This window comes from Sylvia atricapilla, chromosome 1, assembly GCF_009819655.1.
Source record: "Sylvia atricapilla isolate bSylAtr1 chromosome 1, bSylAtr1.pri, whole genome shotgun sequence".
In the NCBI taxonomy this organism is placed as follows: domain Eukaryota; kingdom Metazoa; phylum Chordata; class Aves; order Passeriformes; family Sylviidae; genus Sylvia; species Sylvia atricapilla.
In genome coordinates this window covers 106,188,409-106,198,417 of record NC_089140.1, presented here as the reverse complement: position 1 = coordinate 106,198,417, position 10,009 = coordinate 106,188,409, and the positions used below count along the sequence as shown (strand labels likewise).

General features: G+C 38.3%; 1 protein-coding gene across 2 annotated transcripts in view; it reads left to right on the top strand.

Annotated features, from left to right (window-relative positions):
* Positions 1–683: 683 nt before the first annotated feature.
* Positions 684–10,009, top strand: part of OSBPL1A (oxysterol binding protein like 1A) — a 71,689-nt gene continuing 62,363 nt past the window's right edge. For both annotated transcript variants that reach the window (XR_010744765.1, XM_066329976.1), the window contains exons 1-5: positions 684–819; positions 5,598–5,683; positions 7,590–7,664; positions 8,437–8,548; positions 9,643–9,728. Coding sequence is in view for 1 of the 2 variants with exons in the window: in XM_066329976.1 (XP_066186073.1) it covers positions 699–819; positions 5,598–5,683; positions 7,590–7,664; positions 8,437–8,548; positions 9,643–9,728 (480 nt within the window). In the remaining variant the exon portion in view is untranslated. The remainder of the gene's footprint in view (positions 820–5,597; positions 5,684–7,589; positions 7,665–8,436; positions 8,549–9,642; positions 9,729–10,009) is intronic.

Sequence of the window (10,009 nt, the reverse complement as noted above, 5' to 3'; positions counted from 1 at the left end):
ACAGTTGTGTGTTAACTCCCTTATATTGTACTATTGTGTTTCTTTAAGATAAGTCAAATCTACAAAGTTGTCTGAGTCCCTGATTCCCCTTCAAGTTGAGGTTGCAGGGCCTCAGATAGGCGGACTCAAGAGATGATAGTACTAATCACTGATGGGTATCTGACATCTCCATGCAAATGCATTCTGTTCTCCAGAGTTGGCAGCCAAAATAACTGTCAATTAATTCTCTGGTGATACTTGGGTTAATGGATATACAGAGTTCTGTTGGTTTTTGTTTTTTTGTTTGTTTTTTTTTTTTTCATTCCTATTGCCTTTGGAAACCCTAAGGCATAAGGGTGAAATCCTTGTAAGGAAAAAGCAAACATTTACTGGTTCTGCTTGTAGCAAAGCTTGCCTTGCTTGTGGCATAGAGTTTCAACTCCCAAGCCACCCTTAGAATGTAGAAAACAGAGAAGCAAGAAAACATGAGTATTTGGTTATTTAACTGCTTTGTATGAGGAATTTTAATGCTTCTTAGTAGCCTGAGTGCTGGACTGTTGCAACAGCTTGCTCATTAAGTGTGTTCCACAGAAAGAATAGTTATCTTTTTCATACCAGGGTTAGTATTAAATAACAGAGAAAAGTGACGTAATTTTAAGTCGTAACTTACAGCAGTATAACTGATGGCAAGATCTCTTCTTTCATATCTTTTGTTAGAGATGACTACAGAAGCAGAACAGCAGCTTCTCCATGATGCTAGAAATGGAAATGCTGAAGAAGTTAAACAGCTGTTGGATACCTTGGACAAAGGAGAAATAAGCTTTGATATCAACTGTAAAGGTTAGTAGCCTTCCTCAAATGTAAAGGTTAGTAGCCTTTCTCAGATGTTTGTGACCTTGCTGTTGAAGTCACATGTAGTGAAACTGATACTGATAGTATAATATTGCTTTCTTTGGTGTGGTCAGTAGAGTAATAAAACCTACTTAAACAGCTTTTACACTGCAACTTAAGGGCATATTTGCATAGGGAAGAGATAATAAAAGAGTACGAATAGTTGCAGTGTACAGAAAAATTCAGTGTAATTCATAGGCACTAGAAGTGTCAATGAGACAAAGAATCAGTACCTCTTTTTGACTGTGTTCATGCTTATGCCAACCTTGAAGTTTTAGAATACTGAACAAAACAGATTTTGGTGCCTGGAGATTGTTCGGGGGGTAAATAGCTTTCGTCAGAGCTGCAGGGAAGATTAGATTGGGTCAGTCGTTTGTGCTCTGCTCAGAGTAAAAGTTTTTTATCTTTGTATTTTTTCTTTTTGTTATCACAGAGTAGAACTGTTACATTTCTTGCTACTTGCAAAAGTGTTTTGGACAAATGTGTACTTCTTACTTCTAGTAGAATACTAGGTTACTTGGGAAAAGAAACTAAGACTCCTCTTCATCTGTGTCTGGGTCTTTGGCCATCGCTGAGATTTTGCTCATGTGCAGCTAACATAGGTGTGGCTCAGCAACTTGCTTGCTATGCATTAAAACTTCAAACTGGGACTAGATTTGCAAGCTTGCTGGAAACTGCAGACTAACTCACTTCTTTGTTATTTTAGTAACTTTATATTTCTCTTTATTTACATGAGTGTGTTCCTGGTTGCTTCCAAGATGTGGATGTGAATCCCACTCTTTATACCCAGGCTGGTATTCCATTGTTTGGCATTTAACTCTTTAGCAGCACTGAGAACAAAGTGCTACGGAGGAAGAGGGGAGAGCTAAACTGTGCTTCCTCTTAGTCATAACAGAAGGGAACACCTTGCCCTAAAGGGCAGGGATTCCTGTTACCTGAACAAGCTCTATCCCTTTCCCAAATCTCATTCTTAATCATCAGCTTACTTATTGTTTTGTTTGACTACCCAGCTGTGTTTGTGTTTTCTCAATGGTTAGTGTACTCATCTCAGAAAAAGAAATTGTGAAACCCAAGCTCTTGCTGCTTTATCTTTGGGGAGCTAGTTCGTAATTCAAAGGGGAATCAAACGTACCTTGATGAAGCTGAAGTCCTTCACCCTCAGAAGTATATCCTTGGTAAATATTCAAGATGTGTAGTGCCTAAACAGTTGGAATGAAAGTATCTTAAGATTCATGCAACAGTGCCCATAAATAAGTTCCTGAAGTCTCCTGTGCTTACAAGAGATTTCAGAGTGTCTCTGGTGAATTCTTACACATAACCTGAAGTCAAGAAAGCATAATGAAAAGGCATAATCTGCCATCTATTATATCAAGCAAATGAGTCTCTGGTCAGAAAGTCTGCAGCATGGAAGAGACTCAGGTAATGAAGTGAAAGATGGTGCTTAGCTGTTTTTCTAGTTTAGCAGTACATGCCAGCTAGTTAATACTTGCTTGCTAATGGGAAGTCTAGGAAGCTAGAGGGAATGTGCTTGTGATATTATATTTAACCTCAACTAGTTCCAAATACGGATTTTGTTCACCGTGAAATCTCTGGTTTTGAAGTTTCAATTCTTCTAAATGTTAAGAGGACACAAAAGTGTAATTAGTGTTCTCTGGGGAAACTGCTCTAGTTGTGTGAAACTTGAGAGTTAAATCTCAATTCTTCTGCAGTCACTTTTCAGAGAGTGACTTGTTTCACTTTGCTCCCACAGAGTGTTCCACTGGAAACAGTCTAAGACAAATTCAGGCCAAACAGCCTCTGCTGTATAACTGGCCTTGCCATTCTGCCTCCTCTCTAGCCAAACCACTATGTCTTGCTACAAGTTCTGATCTGTTGGGTATCACCAGGTAGTAATCACATAACAACCTGATGATTAACTGAAGTACACACTGTAGGCTATAACTGTCTTTTTGCAACCCTTAATCTTTCTTCTTTTCCTTTAACAGCCTCTTGTGCTTCTGTCATTAGCGTGAATAATAGATGTCCCTAGAAAGTCAGGGTGTGGGGAATCTCTTCAGTGCTGTACCAGTTCCTTCAGGATTTGCATCTAATACAGCAGTGCCACTTGGCTTGGAATAAAGTGCTTCTGAAGCAGGTGGGAGGCTGTATTGGAGATGGTGTACACTTCCTGCAGGGTGTGCCTTGGTAATTCCAATAAGTTGATGTGCCTGGGTGTCAAAGCCTATCTTCAACATCTTCTCCTTGTCTTTTCAGAGGGGAGCTGCATCTGAGGCTGTGTGTGCTATATATTCATAAGTATCAGGTCTGATAGCAGTGATCTTAAACATCACAATTTCAGCCAAAGTGAAGGAAGAGAAAATAAATTCAGGCTTCCTGTACTTGCTCAGTTATGACTGTATTCTACCCAGTCAGAGCTTGCAGATAAGTAGGATTTGCTTGAGGAAAATCCAGCCAAATGATCTGAACTTCTCTTTTGGGTTCCTCAGTTCATTGGTTTGGAAAGAAAATATCTGCAATAAACAGTACCAAAACCATGTTTCATGCAAAATAATTATGTTTTCTAACATGAAAGCCATCTCTTGTTGGCTCATTTCTTTCAATGCAAAAAAATAGCATACCTAGGAATTTGCAAAGTAAAAAATCTGTAAAGTAAGGATAATGGTCAGTAGTAAGTAAAGTAAGGATAATGGCAAAATACACATTTGAATGACTGCTGCTGAAGTGGCCTAGCAGCCCACAGCTGGAAAATGACTGCCTGGCTTGTCTCCATTCTCTACACAAATGGTAACACTCGAGACTTAGGGTTGACTGGCATTAAAGCAAAGAGTTGTGTGTAAGAGGGGGAGGAATTATGTTTTTTGTTGGAATTACATTATCTCTCCTTTCCTATTCTTGTGTTCTGCCTAGTGTAATGGTGTCACGGTTTAAAATAATAATAAAAAAGTACAAACACTTGTCATCACTTTGAAGAGAAGTAACACCTCAAAAAGCTTGAAAAATAAATGGTCAACTAACATCAGAAAGGCAAACATTCAGAGTGGATGCAGAATAATGGTCTGTTCTTACTTTGCATAGTAAGAACTACAAATCTGGACAGATTCCTGGTTATTTTTTTCATGACTGAATTCCTTGGCAGCAACACCATCTTGTCAGTGCTGTTAACTGATGACTGTTCTGGGCTAATTGTATGAATTCAGTGCAACTCAGATCTCTTTTGTAATCTTTGAATGAAGATTCCCTGAATCTTATTCCCTACTGGACTGAGGGATGAGTGAAGTCCTTTAGCATGTTATCCAATATAAATTGTCCCAGAGTCAGTGATCCACACAGTGTTTATCTTCTGTAATACTTTGGCCCAACAGTGACAGAGGGTAGGCCAGACTGTAATGAGGGAAAGATCTAAATCTGGGGTTGGAAACAACAGGAGCTGAGAAGAAAGAGAATCAGATTACAAAAGAAATTGTCAATAAAGGGCAGGAATTTTAGCTGGAAACAGTTATAAGAAATGGGAAAATATTTCAGCTCTGAACCATATTCTAATGTTAATTTTTAATATGAGAGCAGAAAAGATTATGAACTTTCAAGCTGAACAGTTTTTCTTTCTGCTTGTGGCTTGTTTCCTCAGGGCAAACTTATGTTGTGCATGTTTTACGCCTCAGTACTTGAGGTTGTATGACAGGGGAAAACTTAATGGCGGCAGCAATTTCAAAACAATTTCGACTGCCTTATTTTCATTATTCTTCCAAGTACAAAATGATAGCTTTTAGGTGACACTGTAGTGCTGTGGGTCTTTTGCTTAGTAAAAACAAAGCACAAGTTGCCTTTGCTTAATAGAGTTGAGTGTTGTAGTTGGAAAGTAAAGTGAGCTGTTAATTTTAGTAATCTCTTAATGCTTTAATATCGTGCTCTTAAATAAATGATTGTAGGAGAGTCGTTGAATTTCATACAGCCAGTCCTCCAGGTCATGCTTTAAATGCCCTTTAAAGCATAAATCATATTTTCCTTTGCATGGTCATTTCTGTGCCTACCTCCTGTTTGTGCTTTATCATTCTGCAATTTGAAGCTGTAGATGATATATGAGTTCTACTGTGCATAAAGATTTCAAAGCACATTATTTAGTGAGGCTCTCTTTATTGAAACTGAGTAAAGCACAAGGCAACAAAAAAAACCTGATGACAAAAAGCCTCAACATTAATTCATTCCACCTATTTAATTTTGAATCCTTTGTTTGAAAGATGGATTGTCTTACCTCTCGTTTGTGTGAGGAAAATAAAATTGTGTAAACCAAGGAGTTTTTTTGATAAACAAGAAAAATGTGCTTGCGTGTGCCATTTTCATAATGAATAAAGAATGTAAGTAACTGAAGCTTCTTGGTAGTATTGACAGGTGTTACATGCAAAAAAAAAAAAAAGGTTTTATTCTCAGTCAGGCAACATGACTTCTCCCTTTCAGAAGGTTGTGAGGGTTTTTTGTTTGTGGTTGATTTTGTTGGGTTTGTTAGTTGGTTTGGGTTTTTGTTTGTTTTGTTTGGGGTTTTTTTCGGTTTGAATCCAGCTTTCTCAAACTGCCTCCTGATTTAGTAATTTAAATAATATGAGTAGTATTGATACTTCTAGCCTCCTTGTTCCTCTGCTGCTGTGAAGAGTGGTCATCCCTGACAGCCTCCAAGCACAATATCTCTTCTGTAGAGTGTGACCCAAACTTAATTTACCTGCTTTGTCTTTTAGGCAGAAGTAAGTCTAATATGGGTTGGACACCACTTCACCTTGCTTGCTACTTTGGACATGCTGTTGTGGTAGAGGATTTGCTGAAGGTATGTTTCTATTTTTCCTCTCTGTGTAAGGCCAGAAGCAGTTAGTGTTTGTTCAGATGTTTGTGATAGAAGAAAGGAGGCTTTGCAGAGAGGCAGAGGCACTCTGTTTATCTACATGTAACATAGAGATAACTGATTGTTGTGACATTAAGTCAGGCCTGGTTTAGAAGGACCCAACATAGTGACAGTGGAAGTGTATACAGTATCATACAGCCCTTACTCTGAGCAGTTAGGGGTACTTGGCTGGTTTTTTCTTGGAGTGTAACTTTCTGCATGTAGGAACTAAAGGCATGCAATATATAAGTGTGCACTCATGAAAGCTCAGTTTTTTTGAAGCTCAGTGGGTATCTGTATATAATAAGCCAGCATATGATACTAGTAATGCAATTACTTCAACAGTTTGATTAGTTTACTGTAGTACATAAGTACTGAAGTTTAGGCAATTTCAGTTACTGAGCTGTAGAAAAGGCTAAATTATCTCAAATGCAAAAAAAGCTGCATTACTTAATTCTTTATTGCGCATAGAAGTATGCACAGAATTTTGTGTGAAGTAGCTTGTATGTGTTTCTTTCAGGCACAGGATAGCATAGTTTGACTCATTATTTCTTTCTAACATCTCTAAAATAATGAACTGTATGATGAATTTTGAAATGATGGAGTTCTGTTATCAAAACTTGTGTTTGTATTTGCATAACAACCGCAAATGCGGTGACTGAATTTGACTGAGGGCTTATGACTGAATTTGGTTTTTTGTTTGTTTGCTGGGTTTTTTTTTTTTGCTCTTAGGGTAGCTTCAACCTTAACTATCTTAGATCCTCTTTCATATTTGAAAGATTTTGCTGGATGGCAGGAGTGTTATAAACAGGCTCAAGTGCAAAGCTAATCTAAACTTGAATTTCATTAAGAATAAAAGCTGCCACCATAATCCAGACTTTAAAGGAGGAAACAAATTTGAGATTTCTTTGAGAAATTCTTCTCTAGCTTACACACTTGCTCAGTAAATAATGCCATTTTCAATTCAAGTGGGCTACTTAAAGCAGTAGGTAAAGTTTTATCCCTTAATGCATTTATCAAGCATTTGACTTCAAGAGTTGGAAGAGTATATGCAACTTCGTACTTTTAGTTCCTTAGATAGAACTCTTGAAAGAGTATTATTTAAAGAACAAGGTGAGAAATAAGTGAGGCTGTGCACTTCTGACAGCTAGGCATGTATAAGTGTGTCTGTGTACTTGTGCCAAGAGCAAGTGAAGGAGGCATTACCAGAAAGAGAGCTGTGGAACTAGTCAGGTTCATCAGTTAACTGTAGGCAGGCAGCAATGGCCTGGCTAAATCATGTGATCTAAACATATGTGATGAAGTTAAGTATGCCCTACCCTCTCTTTGACCCTTTGAGAGGTTAGGTGGAGTGGTGTAGAAGAAATACTTAATGAAAGAAGGATAGGATTTCTTGGTTTCTTGAAAGAGTGCCTGTGCAGTGTGGCAAACACTCCTCCTTTTAGGTAAAAGGTATGGGATGAAGAAAGTGTGTGACAAAAGGACAGGAGATTCAACAGGAAGACCTACAAAACCCCAGACAAAAACCTAAGCCAAACAAAAGCCAAGACAACAACAGCCCCTACCCCTTGTATTAAACTTACTTTCCATATAATCTCTTCTTAAAAGTGTGCCTGGAAGCATGCAGGGTTGGGGTTTTTTTTGCCTTTTTGAAGCAATTGAGAGAATCTTGGCTGTGAATCTTAGATCCATACTTTATCCGTGTTTCCAGGATAACTGTGTTACAGTTCTGATCTGATTTGCCACGAGGTCTACATTAGTGTCCTGTCTCCCCTTCCCCCCAGTAGAGAGGGAATAGCCATGTAGTTCTCATTGGAAGGACATTCAGATGTCTTTTGGTCTTGCTGTTTAGGCTGGTGCAGATGTGAATGTTCTGAATGACATGGGGGACACTCCACTCCATCGTGCAGCTTTCACAGGGCGTAAGGTAAAGTATGGTGGCTTTTTTAAAGCCTGACTTGTAGAATTGTTAAGAAAGCACTAGCAATAAGATTTCTTCAAAAAGATGTTTTTACAGTGTCTAAAAATGACTTATTGTCTGTTTTGGTACAGCATGTTCAGAAGGATTAGGCACATTGCCTAGCTTGTATAACTGTCCAAAAAAAAAAAAAAAAAAGCCATGGAGAGAAACCACATTGTTTTAATCTTAGTAGCTTCTGGAGGGAAAAAATATCTCTTAAATTACAACATACAGGCCCATTTGGTGTGTGGAAGTGCTGTTTCTTCATAGTTAATTAGAACTAAAGAGCTTTTTATAGGCCTGTGTAATGTGACACTAGTTTAATTTTTTTTTTTCCACATGCCACCATCATTCCAAAACTAGTACTACCTCTGTGGGTAACATCTTGGCCCTTCAGAAGGAGTGACTGCTTACTGTCTCGTCAAAAGAACCAATTGTACAATTTTTACCTGTCGAATTCAGCATTCACACCAGGTACACCAGCTTTTCAGGATCAGTCTGTTCAGCTGTTCCTCCTTCAGCTGGTTCCTTCAGCCTGACTGATGGGAGAGAAAAGGCTGCAGTCAGTCTCACTCTAAATCTCTCTAAAACATCCTTTCCTGTTTTCATAGGAAACCAGCAGCGGTGAGAAGCTGGTGGTTACAAAGCTCATCTTACAGGATGTCAGTAGCTGGAAAGCCTGATTGTGGCCTTGCAGTTACACGGACAGATAAGCAGTGTTTTTCAAATTGTTTTTCAGGAGGTGGTGATGTTACTCTTGCAGCATAATGCTGATCCTTCTATTGTTAATGGCAGTGGAGAGACTGCAAAAGAAGTTACTCATGATAAAGACATAAGGAATATGTTGGAAGGTAACTTCAATAGGTCAAAGTTTGTTGGGGGGGGGTTTAACGTGTGTATCCTAAAAGCTGGTTTTTTTTTCTGCAAGTTACAGAAGCTAGTTGAATTTTCTTTTTAAATTTGGTTATTAGAAAGAAAACAGTCATAGTTTTTGGTTCTTGTCTGCAGTAGGGGTGACTTGAGAGTTAATTATTATGAATACAAATAGCATTACTCAGATAACTATTTCAGTCCTGCTGGGGTAGTCCTTGATACAGCTTTGAATCAAATGGTACATGGGCAGTCAAAGCCTTGGCTCACTGGAAGAGACAAAACTCAAGTCAAGAACAGTGGTTTTGTGTAAACCAAATCATTAGAGAGCAAAGTTCTCAACCGTTTGCAAAGGTGTCCCAGTTATGCATCAGATTTAGGACTTGCTATTGCAGTCTTAGACATTGTGTCAAATGGCATAAAAATAAAAACCCTTCCCCTTGTTTCCTTCATGGCCTCACCCTGTCAGAGATGAGGCAGATGGTGTCCAAATACTAATCTAGTTCACCAGTTATAGTTTTGGAGAGTTCAAAAACTTCCTGGTGTTCTTCCTGGTATTGCTTCCTAGTACTACTCTTAAATACTGATGGAGCTCTGTGTCCACCACCACAGACTGCATATAAGAAGTGATCCCTCTTCTGATTTTACATAAAAGTAACTCATTTCCACTGCTCATCTGCTGAATTGTTAGAGAAGAAAAAAATTTTGGTAGGATAAGAAGAGTAGAAGAGAAGCTGAAAAGAACATGGGGAAGATCTAAGATGAGGGTGTTGCATAGTTCCCATTTTCCCTTCTGCAGGGAGTGGGCTTGGTTTTAAGTGTTGAAAAAATAAGAATAATATATTATGTAAATGTGTATACAAACTTGCACATCTTGTCAAATTTTATGTGCTTTGAACATATTTTTGCTCTGACATGGAATTTTCTGAGTAAATACTCTATTTATACCTGTCCCAAATAAATAGCACTGGAAACTCTTGCTTCTCTAGGCTTATTTTGCTATAGTTTTTTTGAATGCTTTACTTCATATATACTTTACTGAGACTGATCTTACTTTTTTTTCTTTTTTAAATAGCGGTGGAAAGGACACAAGAAAGGAAACTGGAAGAACTCCTCTTAGGAGCAGCAAGAGAGGGGGAAACAGGCAAACTGACTGCCTTGGTAAGAATTCCAGTGATTCAATCCATAATGCTAATGTAACAAAATATGATTTTGTGCTTTGCATTTCAAAGGCTGTGACTTTGAAATATTAGTGCTGTGCATGATGTTATATTAGTAAGGTGCTGAACCCTCAAGGACTTTCCTCTTTGTTGGTGGTTGCAAACCCAATGGTTTTCAGCTGCTTTCATGATTTTAAATCCTTCAGAAAGAATTAGCTAGTTAGTTGTAAACAGCAGCATAATGGTTCATGGTCTCCTGAGATAAGCTTATTATGTTATTGT